The sequence below is a fragment of the Lissotriton vulgaris genome, chromosome 6, assembly GCF_964263255.1.
Source record: "Lissotriton vulgaris chromosome 6, aLisVul1.2, whole genome shotgun sequence".
Lineage (NCBI taxonomy): Eukaryota > Metazoa > Chordata > Amphibia > Caudata > Salamandridae > Lissotriton > Lissotriton vulgaris.
The window spans coordinates 1,251,355,652-1,251,374,455 of NC_141694.1; the positions used below are offsets into that span (position 1 = coordinate 1,251,355,652).

The 18,804-nt window shown below is 47.4% G+C and overlaps 1 protein-coding gene across 1 annotated transcript in view; it reads right to left on the bottom strand.

Moving 5' to 3' along the window:
* COG2 (component of oligomeric golgi complex 2) overlaps positions 1-18,804 on the bottom strand; it is a 338,118-nt gene that overhangs the window by 239,458 nt on the left and 79,856 nt on the right. The window contains exon 6 of the mRNA XM_086927350.1: positions 7,158-7,266. Coding sequence (XP_086783476.1) covers positions 7,158-7,266 — 109 coding nt within the window. The remainder of the gene's footprint in view (positions 1-7,157; positions 7,267-18,804) is intronic.

The window sequence follows — 18,804 nt, forward strand, 5'->3', positions numbered from 1 at the left end:
TTCGGACTGCACGGGACTGGAATGGGGACATTACCTAATCTGAAGTGCCTAACGTGGAATGTCCGGGGGTTGCGGACTATGGTGAAACGTCACAAAGTGCATGCATTCCTGGTACGCAGGGGGGTTCAGATAGCTATGCTCCAGGAAACCCATCTCACCAAAAAAGAGTGCGCTGCCCTGCAAAAAAGATGGCGGGGCCAGGTCTTTGGCACCACCTATTCGGCGTACGCCAGGGGGGTCTTGATCTGGGTGAGGGCGGGGATACCCTTTCAAGTGCTGAACCAGGTGGTGGATCCGGAGGGCAGGTTTGTAGCGGTGGAGGGGAGGTTATATGGACGCGATGTGGTATTCTGTTGTGTTTATGCACCGAACACTGACCAAGGCCGGTACTTTGATGGCCTCTCGGGGTCCTTGGCCTCTTTCCTGGCAGGTCCGATAGTGCTAGGGGGGGATTTCAACTCGATTACGGATGTGGCTCTGGATAGGTCCCATCCCCCCCTAGTGGACTCTCCTGTGCGCAGGCTGGCCGCGCACAGGAAGGACTGGCAAGAACGGTGGGGGTTGCTGGATGTCTGGAGGGAGAGGCACAGGGGAACCAGGGATTACTCCTTTTATTCCGCTCTCCATGATCTGCATGTCAGGATCGATTCGGTGCTTTGCGGGAGCGCTCTATCCCCATTGATTACCCATGCGGAATACCTAGCTAGGACTATATCCGATCATAACCCCCTATTGGTGCACATTCGGTGGCAGAGGGAGCGCTCAGTGATACCAACATGGCGGCTTCGGCCGGAGACGCTGGAGGATTCTGTGTTTGAGGATGCGGTCCGGCAGGGCATTGTTAGTTATTTTGGTGTGAATGAGGGCACGGCAGTGAGTAGGTCTATTGAATGGGATGCAATGAAAGTGGTGGTGAGAGGGGTGTGCCTGGGCAGGTTCTCGAATGCTCGAACGACTGTGCTGAATGATCTAATGGAAGCAGAAGACACTTTGAGGGACCTGGAGCGCCGCAGGCCGACCAGGCCTGGTTTACAGGCCCAGTTATTGGAGGCGAAGGAAGTGGTAGCTGCTGGGACGGAACGCTTGAGATGTTATGATTATAGGCAGTACATTATCAGGGCACACGCGGAAAGGGACAAGGTGGGAACCCTCTTGGCCAGACTAGCGAACCCGGAGCTTAGGGGTTGCCCGATCCTCAGCATCACTAATGCGCAAGGTGAGTTGGTGTACTCCCAGGCGGCTGTACTGGACCGCTTCAGGGGTTATTATGAGGACTTGTACCGGAGTCAGTTGGAAGTGGGGATGCAGGACATCGTGGAGTACCTGGGGGAGAGGCCGCTTCCGGTCCTTGATGAGGAGGACGCGAGGGACCTGGGTAGCCCCATCACGCTTACGGAAATCCGCGTGGCTATCAAACATATGGCCCGTAACAAGACGCCCGGGGTGGACGGATTGCCGATCGAGTTCTATCAGCACTATGTGGACGTTCTGGCGCCCAGGCTGCTGGTGGTGTACACGGAAGCCTTCGAGAAGGGGGCCTTGCCTGGCTCCATGCGGGAGGCCTTGATAGTGCCGCTCCTCAAGCCTGACCGGGATGCCGCGGACGTGAGGTCTTATCGCCCGCTGTCCATGTTGACGGTGGACTATAAGATCCTGAGTCGCATCCTCGCTACTAGACTGGCTCCGCACATGACGGGCCTGGTACACAGGGATCAGGCCGGGTTTATACCCACGAGGAGCACGGCGATGAATATTCGCCGCCTGGTGGGAATAATGGACGCCATCTTGGGTGGGGAAGGAGCGCCGGCGGTTCTGTCCGTGGATATCGAGAAGGCCTTCGATAGCTTGGAATGGCCCTTCTTGGATGGAGTGCTGGAGAGGTTTGGCATGGGTGACGGGTTTCGAAGGTGGACGAGGGTCTTGTATAATTCAGCGACGGCGAGAGTTCGTTTGGGCGGTCTGGTCTCAGCGGCGTACCCGGTGAGCAGGGGAACGCGACAGGGGTGCTCTCTCTCCCCTCTGTTGTTTGCCCTGGCGATGGAACCCTTGGCGGTCCATGCGAGGTCGGGCGACCGATACTCGGGTATAGAGGGTGATGGACAGTGGCATCATATTTCGCTTTATGCGGATGACCTGCTCCTGTACCTGGCTGATACCTCGGGGGCCCTGGTTGGAGCGATGGCTCTGCTGTCCGAATTCGGCCGGCTATCGGGCCTTAAGGTCAATTGGGCGAAGACCTGCGTGTTCCCGCTGAGGGCGGGATCACCAGCCCCCGACAGCGACTTGGGTGTGGCATGGGAACCCTCTTGCATCACCTACTTGGGTGTCCGCATTTACCACTCGGCTGCTGACCTTTTGGAGGGTAACATTGGCCGTTGTGTTCGATCACTGCGGGGCAGCCTGTCTTTCTGGTCGACCCTCCCGCTGACAGTCCTGGGCAGGATAGCACTGCTGAAAATGGTGGCGCTCCCCCGCTTCCTCTACTATTTCCGAACGCTACCTGTCTGGATTCCTCAGGGGGTGTTCAGGGAACTGCGGTCTATGATTACTGGCTTTCTCTGGGGGCATGGCCGTCGCAGAATAGCCTTGAGCACGTTACTTCGCCCCAAGATGGAAGGGGGCATGGCTGTGCCCGACCTAGAACTGTACTACCTAGCGGCGCAGCTGCAGGTCCTTACACAGAACGTAGCCAGGGTGTTCCGGGGGCCGGAGGACGACCGGGATCGGGGGATACAGCGCCACGTGCTGTCGTACATCGTTATGCAGCAACGGCTCGAGCTGCGGGCCCTCTCCATGGAGGAGCGGACGCTCCGGCTGTGCTGGCAAAGGAGCCTTCGGAGAGCGCGGGCATCAAGGCCTTACGCCCCGGAGATTCCGATCGGGATGTTGACGGCTTTGCCGCACGGAGGAGATTAGTCCCCGTTGTTGGGTTGGGAAGAGGCGGGGTTGCAGGTGGTGGGCGATCTGTACATAGATGGGGCTCTGGCGCCGTTTGACGTGCTCCGGGACCAGTTTGGCCTGCCTGAGGGGGGCTTCCTCCTGCACGCGGCGGTGGTGGCAGCCATACAAAAGCATTGGAGAGAGGGGCTCCTGGAGCCCACGACGACCATGGCGTGCCAGTATGTGGTGATGGCGGCTGGCACATTCAAAGCTGTGACATGCCTCCATAATAGGATGCTGACAGAAGGGCTGGAACCGCTCCATGGGCTCAAAGCTAAATGGGAGGCGAGTGTTGGTCGGCCCATACCGGATACGGCATGGGGCCACATCCTGCGACGCACGTGGAAGGGCACCAGGAACGCCCGCTTTCAGCAGGTCCATTTCTATGTGCTTCATAGGGCCTACTTGACCCCAGAGAAATTACAACGGTACTTTCGGGTGCCGGATGCATGTTGCCCCCGGTGCTCGTCCCCAGGGGCGGATATGGACCACTTGTTTTGGGGGTGTCCACAACTGGGAACCTATTGGGCAGAGGTAGGGGAACTTCTGAATGAAGTGACCGACAGGGAGGTAGAATTCGACATGGCAGCGTGCCTGTTGCTTTGGTTCCCGCATACTAAGCGCACCAAGGTGACAAGCAAATTCATAGATCTGGCTCTGATATTGGCACAGAGGGAAATATCATGGCACTGGAAGTCTAGGGGCGGTCCCTCACTGCGTAGATGGAAGAATGAGTTGCTGCGGTGGTCTGACTGCGAGAGCGTGCTCCGGATGAAGCAAGCGGTAAAGTTGGGGAATGAGAAGGTATTGGATGCGGCGCGTGCATGGGAGTTGGTGGTACAGGCTTTGCGTGATGCTTTGGTTGAGGGGGAAGACGGCGAGAACTAATCCACTGGACACCACGGGGCGTATACAAGAATACGGAACCACGCACTGTATTGGACCCATCCAGTTCAGCGGAGCGAAACGCGCACCTTAGCAGTTGCCCGGGGGGGGAGTTGGGGGGGTTAGTTGTGGGGGGGTTGGGGAGGGCCGGAAGCCATTGGAGGGTTGCGGGCTGAGGCCTTGGACCAACTGGGACAGGGGGTATTGAGTGGTGGATCGACTGAATGGGTGGAACGGCCTGGTAAGTAGGCCGCATGGCCTAGAGCAGGCCCCGACAGGGGCGATCACATTACTTGCACGGAGATGGCTGATGGGAATGTTGTTGCGGGTGGGGGGGTAAAAGCAGATACGCAAAACGATCTATCGCCAGGGTCCCAATGGGACGTACTCTGTGTTGTGTTCCTTTCGAGCGAAGTGATATGCCGCCCGGCCTCCGGGATGCGGGCTGAATGGCTGTGTACCACTGTGAATTGTCATTGGACGGGGGGGGCCACGAGTGTGTTGGCTGTTTACTGTTATCCTGTGGTTTATAACTCTGCAATAAAAATATAATTTAAAAAAAAAAAAAAAAAAAAAAAATTATTTTAATATTCTAAGCAGTCATACACCCCCTTAGGAGGCGTTTTGGGCCCCAGGGGTCCCCCGGACCACAGGTTGGGAATCACTGGACAAGCATGCAGAGGACCTTTACCTATGTCTCCATCTTCCCCTTTTCTAGAGAGCAACTCATACATTTGAAAGACTTGCAATTCACCAAATACCAAGGCTAATGGGAGTGACATCACATTCCTTTTGACCCGCCTCCACCTTTTCTCCTGGCATCACAGGAAGTGACAACATAACACCTATAGCTTTGACAACATCATATAAGGCAACATCATAGGACCGCTGACAGAACTGCCGCAAAAGGGAGGGGTGTCACATGACGATTGGCCCAACATAATTATATTATAAAAATACAAAATAAAAAGAATAACAAAAAGTTTAACAGTTTAAGAGATTTTATCACAGCCCAGGCATACAGTTTGAACTTCATATGATCAAGTCTCATGTACTCCAGTGCAGCCTAAATAGTGAAGTTATGAAGTCACAGATGCTCAAACATAGCATCAAGTACCCAGACTATAACTTCAAAGGACAGCATTTTTTGCCAGTGTACCTTTATCATCCCCTTTTGTTTGCTGAACAGTAGCATTTGAAAGACTTGCAATTCACCAAATACCAAGGCTAATGGGAGTGACATCACATTCCTTTTGACCAGCCTCCACCTTTTCTCCTGGCATCACAGGAAGTGACAACATAACACCTATAGCTTTGACAACATCATATAAGGCAACATCATAGGACCGCTGACAGAACTGCCGCAAAAGGGAGGGGTGTCACATGACGATTGGCCCAACATAATTATATTATAAAAATACAAAATAAAAAGAATAACAAAAAGTTTAACAGTTTAAGAGATTTTATCACAGCCCAGGCATACAGTTTGAACTTCATATGATCAAGTCTCATGTACTCCAGTGCAGCCTAAATAGTAAAGTTATGAAGTCACAGATGCTCAAACATAGCATCAAGTACCCAGACTATAACTTCAAAGGACAGCATTTTTTGCCAGTGTACCTTTACCATCCCCTTTTGTTTGCTGAACAGTAGCATGGTAAAGTATGTATTTTAGTCCTAAACGAGGAGCGCACAATTTCCTTCAAATACTGCCACATGTTTAGAACAGCACAGTCATCAGCTCATATGATTCAGACAGTGCAGATACCATAACTTCTAAAAGTGAAAAATCTAGCACTGCCAAGGGTTCAACCCCGCACTGTAACCATATCAATACACTGACGCCACTAAATCGATCCGAGCAAGAACAAACGAAGAACAGAATACTAAACAATCACCCCCAGTCACAGATCGGAGTTTAATCCATCATTTGTTTTGCTCACCACGCCACCCAGTTTAAACCCAGGCCATAAGCAAATTAGTCTTGACCCTGCTCCCTATGGGAACATCCAGCCCGAACTGCCAGGCCAGGTACTCCCTGGACCAGAAACAAGAATCCTGGGACCAGATTCAGAGTATCACTTCTTATCAGCCAGGCCAGCTTGAATCGAGTGGCACAGTGAGCAAGGGACGCTTGGCTGGGCATACCCTGCCAACTTAGGGTGAACAAAGAAAACACAAGGAGATGATGGACGGAGCACTTAAACTTTTCAGACACTCATCCCCAGTCACAGATCTGGGTTTAATCCATCATCATTCTTTAGCTCACTCTGCCACCCCAGTTCAGACACAGCTATATGCAAATCAGTCTTGACCCGATTCCTCATGGGAACAGTCCACCCTGAAAGGCCAAGCCATGTCTTCCCTGGACCGGAAACAAGCATCCTGGGACCGGTTTTTGGCTAACACTCCTCATCAGCCAGGCGAGCTTAAATCAAGTGAGACAGTGAGCACATGACTCACGTCTGGGTATACCATCGTCACTTAGGGTGACAAAATAAAAAAAAACAAATGATGGACTTGGCATTAGGCCCAATAACACACTGCTGGTTTTGGTTTTAGAAGGTTCTTCCATACTTTTTTATTTGGTGATTATTTCAGTTAGTTTCCTTGGTCTAGATGATTGCAGGGCACTGCCGAGTCATGTGGATAACCCTACCTCCTACCACACAAACATTATATGCGGCATAGAAATAAGCAAATATTTATTTTAAAAAGTTAGCATTATTTAGAAATGTCTTGCTTGGTGAGTCTGGCACCATCTCCATGACTAGTGAACCAAGTATCGCTAGGACAGTGCCACAGGTACCAAAGTGTTAGGGAGGCAAAGAAGGTGCTACCTAAGGCAACAGCTAACTGACATCCATAGAGAAACTTATATGGTTCGAGATGCCGTATTTTGCTAAATTTGTAAGGAATTCTACTCAAGCAGGACTGGTCTTACAGTGTTATCTGCTGATGTTGTCTGATCACATCCAAGGCAGACCAAAACAAGGTTACACGGGAGTACCCTGCACCCATCCCATTCACCAGGGATCTACCTCTGGAGGAAATATCTTTTTAGCATTAGCAGGTAAGGGCATACTTGCAAAGTTTGAGCAGGTCAGATGAGAGGCCAGAAAATACACAAAGACAAGATTTTATTTGTGGATTCCTTAGCAACCAAAAGAAAATCAATCCCAATACAAGGAATTAAAGAACAAGTTAACAAAATAATTTTCTGGTGTGTAGGCAATATGTATACTTTCTGAATACTTCATTAAGTTTAACAAAATATTAAAATCATGCAAGTCTGCAGAAACAGGTACACTTATTAAATGAGTACCACTTACAGGTCTCACTTTGTCCAAAAGAGGCATGCCTTTACTTTGAACAGCATGGAACTGCAACTGGTTGAATTCTGTGGCAATTCTTTCCAAAATCTGTCCAGTCAAAAGAGGGCTGTAAGGTAATGGACAAAAGCTTTTATGTACTGGTTGTTTTACGAAAATGTACATGGTGTTATCTGGCATTACTGTTTTGAAGTTTCATTTGCATTTCTGCACATCAAATGATTAAGATTTATAGCAGAAAGGAATTCATAAAATCATCTCACCTTATACAAATATAGAAATAACATCCTAAAATGTAATCTTACCACATTCATCTTACAAATACAAAATAGTTTATAAAAAAAGGCAATTAAGGTGAGCAGCTTCACAGCATGATTCCATAACATACAATCCCATTAGAATGTCCACCTAAATCAGGCTTAGCAGCAACTTCCATCCCTATATTCGAGTCAGTCATTCCATTCATCACCATGCACTACATATGTAGCTTTAAATAACAAAATCTAGGAGAAGAAACCTCACCCGAAATTAATAAAGATAATTAGCAAAGCCAGTAAATTTGGTAAATAACAAAGCGCTTGGATGCATCCATCCAAGCAGTCACATATTGATGCACTCAGTCACACATCCTTGTACTCACATATTTAATAACCAATACCATACCACACAGACTTACTTTAATTTATGAGCCAGAACTATTAACTTTTTTTTTTACTCGTTTTTAGGTCTCGCCTATTGTTGCTTAGAGAAACCTCTTGGCATTGCTCCGCACTTTTGTTAAAACTAGTGCATGTTTCGCACTGCTCTCTATGGGCACTCGTGCACGTTTGGCGTTTCCCTTACGGGAGAGAGCAGCGACGCCATCTGTTAGCAATTATCACACCTTTCTGCTCTCTCCCGCAAGGAAAACACCAGACAAGCCCTCAGCGTTGCATTCAGTATCCTGTTATTATTATTAGCAAAGCCCGTGAGGAGCGCTTGGTTCGAAGTATGCTGCTTCACCGACCCTCTCTCCAGGCAGTCATTGTGAGCGATACCCTGGCCTTGGTGCTCGGTTCAGCTGGAGGGGAGAGTGTGAGTTTGAAAGTGCTCTCCCCCTTCGCTCATTCCATATATTGGATGTGCCCGCTGCAACACAGCAATAAACCTCGCCAAGGGGGGAGGGAGAAGATCCATTCAGGGCTGCCGGCGGTGATCAGCGATTTGAGAGCAAGTCAGGATGTGCTCTCACACTCAAGCTGTAGTGTAGTTCCTATATTCCCAATAGGCTCTGCGCATTGGAATACCAAACAGCAGTGTAGACGTAGGACTGAGGTCATCTAGGTCTCTACTGACTATGTAAGACTTAATTAGTTTTTGCCAGCTAGCTCAGAGGTCACTAGAAAAGTTCTTGAATGTTCGGGAAAGGGTTAACCGTCCTGATTTAGACAAGAAGGGACAACTTTGCTCCCTCAGAATAAAGAGTGTATCTCTAGAGTCGTGTGAAAACAATAGACAGCTATTTCACTCAGTCAATCGTGCATGCTTAATTTCACCAGAGTGCAGAGAAATAGAGAGACAGGCGTTTTCAATAAAAGGTGTTATTTTATTGAGCAGTCTTCTTTCTCATGCAAGAGAAATGAATTGCCACAATTGCAATACTTATCATAAAGTAAAGTGCGTACAGTAAAAGTAGTACTATGAAATAATACTGTAAAAGCATTGATATGGTTTCTTAGCCATATGATTTTTTTAAATGGATAAAATATATACATACATAAAAACATTGACTAACAAACTCAACTGGTGCTTCTAAGATACGCCTACCCCGGTGTACCTGACCTAAGTCTAATACGTGGGAAGGAGTAAGTAAGTTGCAGTCTTAAGTTAAGTTAGGATTTTGCCAAGTATCGGAATCAAGAATTCTCTGTAAGGTTTTAATCAGCTCCGTACCTTGGTTATAGAATGAAGGAGGTCTTGTATCTCGCTTCTCAGGACTCTATCTCCCGGCAACCCGCGAGGGTGACTTGGGAACACCGGAGCTGGATTTCTCGGCGTGAGAAAAGGCAGCTTCTCCAGCGCGTCAAAAAGGGAGGGGCGGCTTCCTTCGGCTCTGGCAACAGCTGGGCTCTCGGACAAGTAGAACGTCGCTCTGCTCCCCACCACCGTGTGTTTGCTTAAGGCAACGTTGGTATATTTATACCTGAAAGGTGCTGGGTTTGACGTAAGGTTGGACATAAGACGTCACTAAGAACCAACAGTTCTTTCTGGACTCCAGGAGTTCTTGTACAAATCAAAACAAAAGCAGTGGGCATTCCCGGGCTGCTGGAGGCTTGGTTTGTTTAAAGAACGCATTGTGCTTTCTAGGAGTCTATGGGAGTAGCCTTGTCGTGCTTTGGACTGTATGGGCTATTACTGAATATGGATATGATTCTTATGCCTTTATAAGGATACTATTTATTATAACCACATAACGGCATGAATCGGGAATATCGAATTAGGGTCCTAGATAGAAATACAACAAAGCAGTGCCGCACAACTGACCCCCCCCATTCAGCACAATACCCCCCACCCCCTGGAGAGGGAGCTGCAAGGTTTACAGCCAGGGCGCACTGGACGCTAAAATTCAGTGGGCGGGGTCTGCCGGCACAACAAGAACAACAGGGAGCGAGTCTGATGGAGACTTCGCTCCGTGTCCCACTTCGGGTGTGGGAGGCTGCTGACATCACAAGCAAGGGCGGCCCGAGGGATACCGGGAACCACAGAGAGAAAAGCATAGGAACACCCCCGCCATTCCTATGAGCGCAGTGTGTGGAGATCTTTGCCTCGGTACAAAGCCAGGGCGGGGCCTGGGGAGCGAAGCCACACTTTCCCGGCCTCTCTGTATCCTGTTTGGGACCACTGGTGCAGCTGCCTCAGAGGCTCCTCGAGCGCCAGGACAGTAAGAGTGCAGGTGACCACCACTTGTTTGGCCATATCCTGGGTAAATGAGATTGGGCTGGGGGTATTGTGGGGGGAGTCTTCTTGCCAACCTGGCTAGGAGTTCCAGTAGCCTGTGAGAGGAGCAAAGGCACGGGTCTGCAATAACTTCAGGGTACACCAGCTTACCTTAGTAATACCTGGTGGCTCTTGTGTGTCTCTCCCTATTGCCACATCGCATACCCTGACATAATTATGGAGCTCTCGATGGTAAGATATGCACCGTAAGGGTGTCTTTCGTGGGGTCTGCATGACAGGTGCACCTACTGGATTTACAAGCAAAGCAAAGGTGTGAGTTGCAAGGTAAGGAGCAAACACATTTAAGTTTCACTTCTAAACAGAGGTTTACGATGGCTTTCATTTATAAGCATTTCCAGTATAGCTATTTCTCAAGAGTGAACACTGGATTTGCATTGTATGAGGAAGCTGCCAAGCAACCTTCCCTGAGTGGGCTTAGGGCAGCAGCTTCACAGCGTTACAACAAAGCTATAGTGGAAGCATGTGCAAGCCTGAAGTGACTGACTTTGTTTGACTTCCACTAAACCCCACCAATCAACTGGGAGAACGGCTGCACTTTATTAAGTGAAATCCCCAGTGAATTAGGAGCTCATTCTTGTTAAAATTCAAAAATGAAAGCTGCCAAAGGTGCATAAACACCGTGCCCTTTTGTACTGCCTCAAGCATTATAGAAAGCAGCCACACTGGCCTACAACATACCTTTAACACATTGACAAAGCCAATAGCTCCAGCAAAACACTCAAAAGGTCGCAAAGGCAAGACCTATTGGCTATGCCAATGTTTTGTTTGAGAGGTGTTGGGAGTGCATCTGGTACTTTACGACTGATAATCTGTGAAGCATATGAGATTGCTGACAGTAGTGTGTACCTACTGGTATGGGAAGGGTATGAGAGTGTTGTCAGTAGTGTAATTTTATTTTATTTATTTTATATTCTTATAAAGCGCCAGACTAGACCCCCGAAGGGGTATCTCCGCGCTATTGCTGCAACAAAGAGAGTTCTGATTTCAATTGTGTGTCCAAACTGAAGGTAGAAAGCTACAGGGCATTATTTGCTAGGGTACAGATAGGTTTTTAAAATTTTCCGGAAAGTCAGGTGACTAGAGAGAGATCTTAATTCCGGGGGCAGAGAATTCCAGAGTATTGGTCCGGCATGGGCTAGTGCACGGCCGCCTTGTCTGGTCTTTTTTACTCTGGGTACTTGCAGTAACTGCTGATGACTGGAGCGCAAAAGGCGCCCTGGAGTGTAGGGCTGGAAGATTTTGGTCATGTATTTTGGGCCCTCCCCTATCATACTCTTATGGATAGTACATAGAGTTTTAAACTGGACTCGTTTCCTCACTGGAAGCCAGTGGAGTCTCATCAGCAGGGGACATGAGGGTGTCCTTGGAGGGGCATTCAGGATAATCCTTGCAGCTGTGTTTTGGATTACCTGTAGTTTACTAAGTTGCTCCTAGTTAGCTCCAAGGAGCAAACCGTTGCAGTAATCAACCCTGCTGATGACAAGAGCCTGTACAAGCGTCTTTCTGTGATGGTCCGGTATGTAGGGGAAGACACGTCTTAACATACCAATAGCCCGAAAGCAGGTTCCAGCAACTTGATTAACGTGGCCTTTGAAAGTAAGTTGCTGATCAAAAAGCACTCCCAAATTCCTGACTGTACTCTTGGGAATAGGGACAGGGCCCAGCTCTAAGGGCCACCAGTCAGATGCCCAGTGTGTCGCCGCTTGCCCAAAACACAAGACCTGCGTTTTCCCTACATTACACTGCAGACAGTTTGATGACATCCATTCTGCAATGGCTCTCATGCCATCTGCAAAAGATCTTTTTATTGCAGGTGTAAGGTTTTTGAAGGGAAAAAGGAGTTGGGTGTCGTCGGCATACGACACCGGGGTGAAGCCAAAAGATCTTGCTAAGTTGGCTAAGGGGGCCACATACACATTAAAGAGTGTAGGACTCAAGCACGAGCCTTGTGGCACTCCCTTATTGAGCTCCCTAAGAGTGGATTTGTGGGAGCCCAGCCTAACTTCTTGATAACGACCAGTCAAAAAGCTCTTCATCCATGCCAGAGCCTCTCCCTCTACACCCACCTCGCCTAGGCGGTTGAGGAGCACCGTGTGAGACACCGTATCAAAAGCGGCGGAAAGGTCCAACAGCACCAGAATCATTGAGCTGCCATCATCCAGTGCCATTTTGATGTTGTTGGTCACCGTCTGAAGGGCTGATTCTGTGCTGTGGTTTGGCCTGAACCCTGATTGCGAATAGTCCAGGCCGTCCGTCGCTTCAAGATGTTGAGAAAGATAGGTGTTCACGTGCCTCTCCGTAACCTTGCCCAGGTAGGGTAGGAGGGAGATAGGTCGTAAATTGGAGAGGTCTGTCCATGGGGAAGATGCTTTTTTTCTAATCGGGTTCACCACCGCCTTTTTCCAGTCTGCTGGAACCTGGCCTTTTGTTAGTGAGATGTTCACCATATCTAATATGGGAGGTCCCAGGAGGGAAATCATGGGGCCGACCATCTTGGCGGGAATAAGGTCACTTGGCGACCCTGATTTAATTTGGCTGCAAAGGGAGAGGAGCTCTGTATTAGTTATTGGAGGAAAGGATGTTAGAAGTATTTTATTGTTGTTTGTTGCCGGGGTCAAAGGATGACCATTGGTAGTTTTATTTATAGCGCTGTTGGCTGCTACTATCTTTTCATAGATGTTATTTATTTTATCCTCAAAAAATGTCGAAACTTCATCACATAGGTCTTGTGAGAAGTCCTCTGAGCTCTCGCATGCGGTCGGTTAAATAAAATTCTGCAGGATATTAAAAAGCTCCTTAGAGCAATTGCCTGCTTGTGATATCTGTAGCGTTATGTGCTGTTTTCTGGCAAGTTTAATATTCTTGTAGTACTTTGTAAGACTGCTCATCTCTGAGAAGTGTGTGCGTGAGGGGTTTAACAGAGCTGTCAGTGCCAGAAAAGTACTCTTTGTGAGCTCCCATTAGAGTGAAACTGCTAGTCTATGAGGAGTGGGTGTGCTATTAGTAACAGAATGAAGTCACTGTCAGCTTGTGACGGGTGTAAAAGTGCTGTTAGTAGTTTGCGACTGCTTCTCTGTGAATGGTGTGAGACTGCTGTCTGCAGTGTCTGACTGCAAGTCTCATGGATGTGAGAGGTGTGAGTTGTCTGTAGTGATAGACTACTGCTCTGAAAGAGATGAAAGAATAGTGTAGGTGGTAAAGACCACTAGTCTTTGAGGGGGTTGTAAGCAGTGTGATGCTAGTAGTGTGTGAGGGTACTTCAAGCAGTGTGCCACTGCAACATTGAGGAGGAATAAAGTGCTAACAGCAGTCTGCAACTGCTAATATAGTGGTATGATAATGCTGTTAGTTAGCGTGGTTGTTTGTCTGCACGGGGTATGAGAGTACAATTAGTAATATGTAAATACCGATCTGAAGGTGTGACTGCTTTAATGAGTGGGTGGTTGCAAGTCTGTGAGGGGTGTTAAAGTGATGTCAGTAGTGTGAAACTACTACTATAGGAGGGGTATGAGGGTGGTGTGCGCAGTCTGAGACAGCTATGCTGTGTGGTGGATTGAGAGTACTGTGTACAGTAGGAGACAGCTTCTCCGAGACGGGGGTGAGAGTGCTATCCGTAGTGTGACTGGAAGTCTGCGAGTGATGAAGAAGTCCTGAAACTAGAATGCATCTGCTAGCCATGAGACCTGTTGCTAGGGCACGACTGCTATTATGTGAGGAGCGTTACTGTGTGGTTGATAGTGTGGGACTTCTAGTGAGTAATGTGTGCAAGAGTGCTGCTACTCTTCTGTGTGGGGTGTCAGTGCTATCAGCAATGTGAGACTTCCAGTCGGAGTTTTGTGAGATTGCTGCTTGCAGTATGAGACAACTAGTATTTTTTAAGGGGGTGACAGGACTGCCAGTAGTGTGAGGCTGCTACTCTAGGAGAGGTGTGAATGTGTTTATTCTATGTGTACCTGCTAGTCTGCAAGTGGTGTGGGAGTCCAACTAATAATGTGAAACTGCCAGAATGAAGATGTGATTGGTTTAGTCTGTGATTGATTGTTTGACTGTAAGGGGGTTGAGAGTGTGCAAGGTATTATTAAACAGCTGCTATATCATGGATATAAGAGAGATTTGTGCAGTGTGAGAAAGCTACTATGTGAAGGGTGTGAAAGAGATCTGCACTGGTAAGTCAGCTACTCTGTAAGGGGTCTGAGAGTTCTGTCAATACTAAAAGATCACTTGTTTTTTGGTGGTGACAATGCTGTGAGTAGTGCAAGAATGCTAGCGGTGTGCGTGTTTAGCACTGTGTGACTAGTCGTCAGTGAGTGGTGTGAGATTCCTGATGGTGCTGTTTAACTCTTAGTCGGATGGGTGTGAGGGTGTTCTCTACACTGACTGACACTCTTTCAGACTTGTGTGATTGCTATGAGTATTGTGAGACTTCTAGTCTGCGAGAAGTGTAATGGCGATACCGGTACTCTGCGAAACTACTAATCTGTGAGCGTGTGGTCAGCAGTATGAGACTTCATTGTGAGGAGTGTGTGCAAATGGTAGTGTAGTATTTCCCCATCTGAGCCAACTTTGGTTCTCCCGTGGGAATTCATATTAGCAGCTTTAGGCTGCCTTTACTTTGCACAACCATACATAATACATTAGTTTTTGTGACATGATATTATTTTAGAAATATGCAGCGCATATTATTTGTTATTCAGCGACTCTTCTTGGGATTCCGTCTGAACATTTTGTACAAGGTCGAAAAACATGGTGTACTATTTTTTTGTACCCGGTCAGCAACATCTAATAGTTTTAGACACAACACAGTAGCACAGCTGCAGTTTTTTAACACATCAGTTCTTATAATATTACCCTTGGAGTTTAGAGAAGAGATTTAGAGCAGAGAGACCAGTCTTGGACGGGAGGCAGCAGCCTTGTGTAAACGGAGTTTACATCCATGATGCGGACTACCTAACCACACATACCAGGTATGAGGTTGAGCACTAATCCAAGCGATTACTAATATATCCCTGTGCTTACACGGTGAGGGGAAGTCTACATGAATATACTGGATGCCATGGTCAGGTTGTTCATTGTTTATAGCCTGTTAGTAATGTTGATTACGTTGCTCAGCAGTATCCATTTACTAATCACAGCAAACCTGCTTCAAAATAGAAAACAGTTTTAATAAATATATTTTAAAATTCCTTTGTCTCTTTCTTCTGTTTACTATGGACAAGCATTAGTGAGAATGAAAGGTGATTTACTGTTTCCACGGTTCCCTTGAGGACTAGAGATTCATTGTATTTGTTTGCTAGTCAGATTTAGGCCTACAGGTACTGACGTGGTAGAGAGACCCAGTCCCTACATTCTGACGTCCTGTTTCATCAATGAACTGTTCTGTCTCCAAACAGAATCACTGTAACACCAGTTTTTAAGGAGTGTGAGAATGGTCCTGGTACAGCACAATTGCTAGTCTGCAAGGGGTGTAAGAGTGTTGTTGGAACTGTATGAGTGCTTGTCTGAAGGTATGAGTGATGTTCAGTCACCGAGGGATATGATAGTGTGAGAGTGCACAGTGTGACAAAGCTAAGCTGTGAGAGTGCCATCTGCTGCACCATTGATACTTTGAGTGAGGTGAGTCCTGTAGAGGTAATGCATGAGTGATAGTCTGAGAGGGTGTTAGTGCTGTCAGTAGTTCAAGACTGCTAGCCTGTGAGGGGTGTAGGATTACTTCTGGTATTGTGACAAGTCTTGTGTTTGAGAAGGAGTACTGACAGCAGTGGGAGACTGCTACTTTGTGACGGATGTGGTTGGTATTGTGAGACTGTGTATTTACTTTCTAGAGTAAGTTTACTGTTTGTTTGCATCAATAATATAAGCACATATTGTACTTCACATTTGTACCTGCTTTTGACACCTAAAATGTTAGCTGCTCCCTGATACAATGGCAATTCTCCTATCTGGAGCGCTTTCACATCATTTTCGAATAGACGGGGGGCTGTGGACACACAGTTGCCGGGCGCATGCTCCAGAGAACAGCGTCTCCCGCATTGGGCATGCTCCCCGGCACTGTGACAAATATTGAATCTTAACGCAGGTCGGCCCTCTCCTAAAAGGGGTTTATAGCTGCATCTAATCTAGGTTTGAGGATATATTTTTTCCTCCCTTCCTTACATTGCGCAACGCAATGCTGAAACGAGCGAGTAGCAGGGATTGACGCCGGACTACCGCCCGCGCATGCGCGAGGGACCAGTGTCTCCTATCGCGTTTTTCCTCGTTGCCTGGAAGTTATTTAAATGTTCAGGGCGTTTTGGTTGATACCTCCCATTCCGCTTGGCTAACATGCGGGGGCACCGACGGACAGGTGAGTGTCTGTATGCTTTGATCTCCTGAGAATTGCAGACTTGACAGCAGCACTAAGCATTATAAGATCGAATGGAGCCTGCATGGTGCCAGCTTTTTGTATGTTTGGGAAGTCTCAGGAAACGTACTTGATTCACATCCCATTTTCACCTTAGCTGTTTCTGGGCAGTCCAATTGAGTCACCATAGGACTACCTCCTAGCCTATACTTACAACTTGAGCATATGTTTGGGATGTAGCAGTTATTTAATGTGAACAGTAATTGCTATATATAGACACTCCCCATGGTCTATATTAAGTCTCGCCACATGAGACATTTCGCAAGAGATACGATTACACAATGTCGCTGGTGCTGGTATGTGGTGACCTGGACTTGGCGGAGGGGTGCGCACTGCAGTCTAGTTGGGCTCTGTGTGTAGAGCGATTGGCTTGGGCACCGTAAAGTTTTTACTTACTGTGTACTTTTTCTACACCATAGAGCGGGGCCTCCTACTCCCGAGCGGTTGCCGGGTGAGGTGAGGCCTTCACCCACACAAGGCTGAGTGAGTATCACTTAGAGGAAATGCCTCTAGGCGATTGAGCTATTATGCTTTTTCCTATATATGCGGAATATAATGTATTCACGCAGGTGTGTTCCTGTATGCGGTCTTACTGTATTCAGGTAGTTATGTGGGTGTAATTCTATGTTGTTGTTGTACAATCATCTTTTGTTTGTCGATAGGAAGAAGACAGTCTTCTCCCACTAGTGGACGCCTAAAACGTTTGGATTGATAAGTATCAGTTTTTTACCCAACACTTTTATTGCGGTTACAGTTGCAGTAGCTTTTGTAGTTCAATGGTCCTGAAGAAAGCCGGGAGAACCTCCCATAGGCTGAAACATGTCGACCAACCTGCACAGCGCCATAGGGTAGATTTTTCACCAGGCGTTTTTAATTCTTGACACCAAGGTTTATGTATGTACATTCTGCCAGAACTAAGGTAGTCAATTTTATTTCACTTTCAAATTCACTATTATCACTTGAGCACTGCACATTAGTATGTCCACTTTATGGCATATACTATGGCTAGATCACTGACATCCATCTGCACTGCGGCACTATATGGCCATAAGTGTTATGGTATGATCAACGACTCCCACATGACGCAAACTCCACCAAGAAGGGTGGTCTGATGGGATTATTTCTAGCTATAAGTCGCCATTTATTACCTTCGGCACAGATACGCACTTGCTTGCTATTGGTTTCCAGTTACTGGTACAGTTACACACCATTGCTCGACCTGGTCTGCTTTGTTGTTTGTTTCATAGTTTAAATAGGGGTAATAGCAGACAGGTCGATAAATATGCCCCTTGACCCTCCACACATCTTTTTGTTTTTTGTAGGAACCATACTTAGCACCTGCTTTTTTGAGCTGCCTGGGCAGGATCCGGCCCACTGAAAGCTGGTTGTTGTTAATAAGTGTGTTTAGAGCACAATTGTTATACATGCTGGCTTGTGCAGGGTCTGACTTTCCGCACATGCCCATTGTAGATCGGAGTCTGACTGGGTTCTTTTTTAGATGAGAGTTGAAAAAGGTATATACGCCTATTTTAAGGAGCATGCACGGAAAATGTGGAAGCATCTTATTGGTGTACCCTGCTAAACAGGAAGGGCAATGACTATAACAAGCATTAAAAATGCAATAGGACTCGCCTTTCATTAAGTTACAGCCATTTGCTTTGCTATACAATACCATTAGCAAAGCAAATGGCTTTAACTTAATCAAAGGCAAGACCTATTGCATTTTCAATGCTTGTTGTTCCTAGCTGCAAATAATTAGAAGACCCTACTGCTGCAACTGGCATTGCTGTAAGTGGCGTGTGCACGGCAGAGGACAAATTAAGGGAGAGTGAGGGATGCCCCAATATGGGGAAATAAACAATGCATATCATGAAGTGGACACAGCGTGCGGAAAAAAAAACAACGCACACAACACGAAGGGCATGGATGGGGGAGGGAGTGGGAACAGTGGCCTGATGGAGGAATTTGGACCATAACTGAAGCAAGCAAGGCCAACACTGGGGAGGTAAATAAAGGCCCCTCTGGTGCATTGTACCAGAGGGAGTCCTTTTTTTTCCATCAGGCTACTCTGGAAGACCTGCCCGAACTTTATTATTATTATTTTTTTACTGTAATGACGATCGGTGCTCCAGGAACACGGACATCATTGCAATAGAAATTTAAAGTAAAAACGAGCTGAGGGGCTTGTTTTACTTTCACTGAATCAGTGTGTGGGTGCATATCTCATCACATCAAGCACTTGAATCTCAC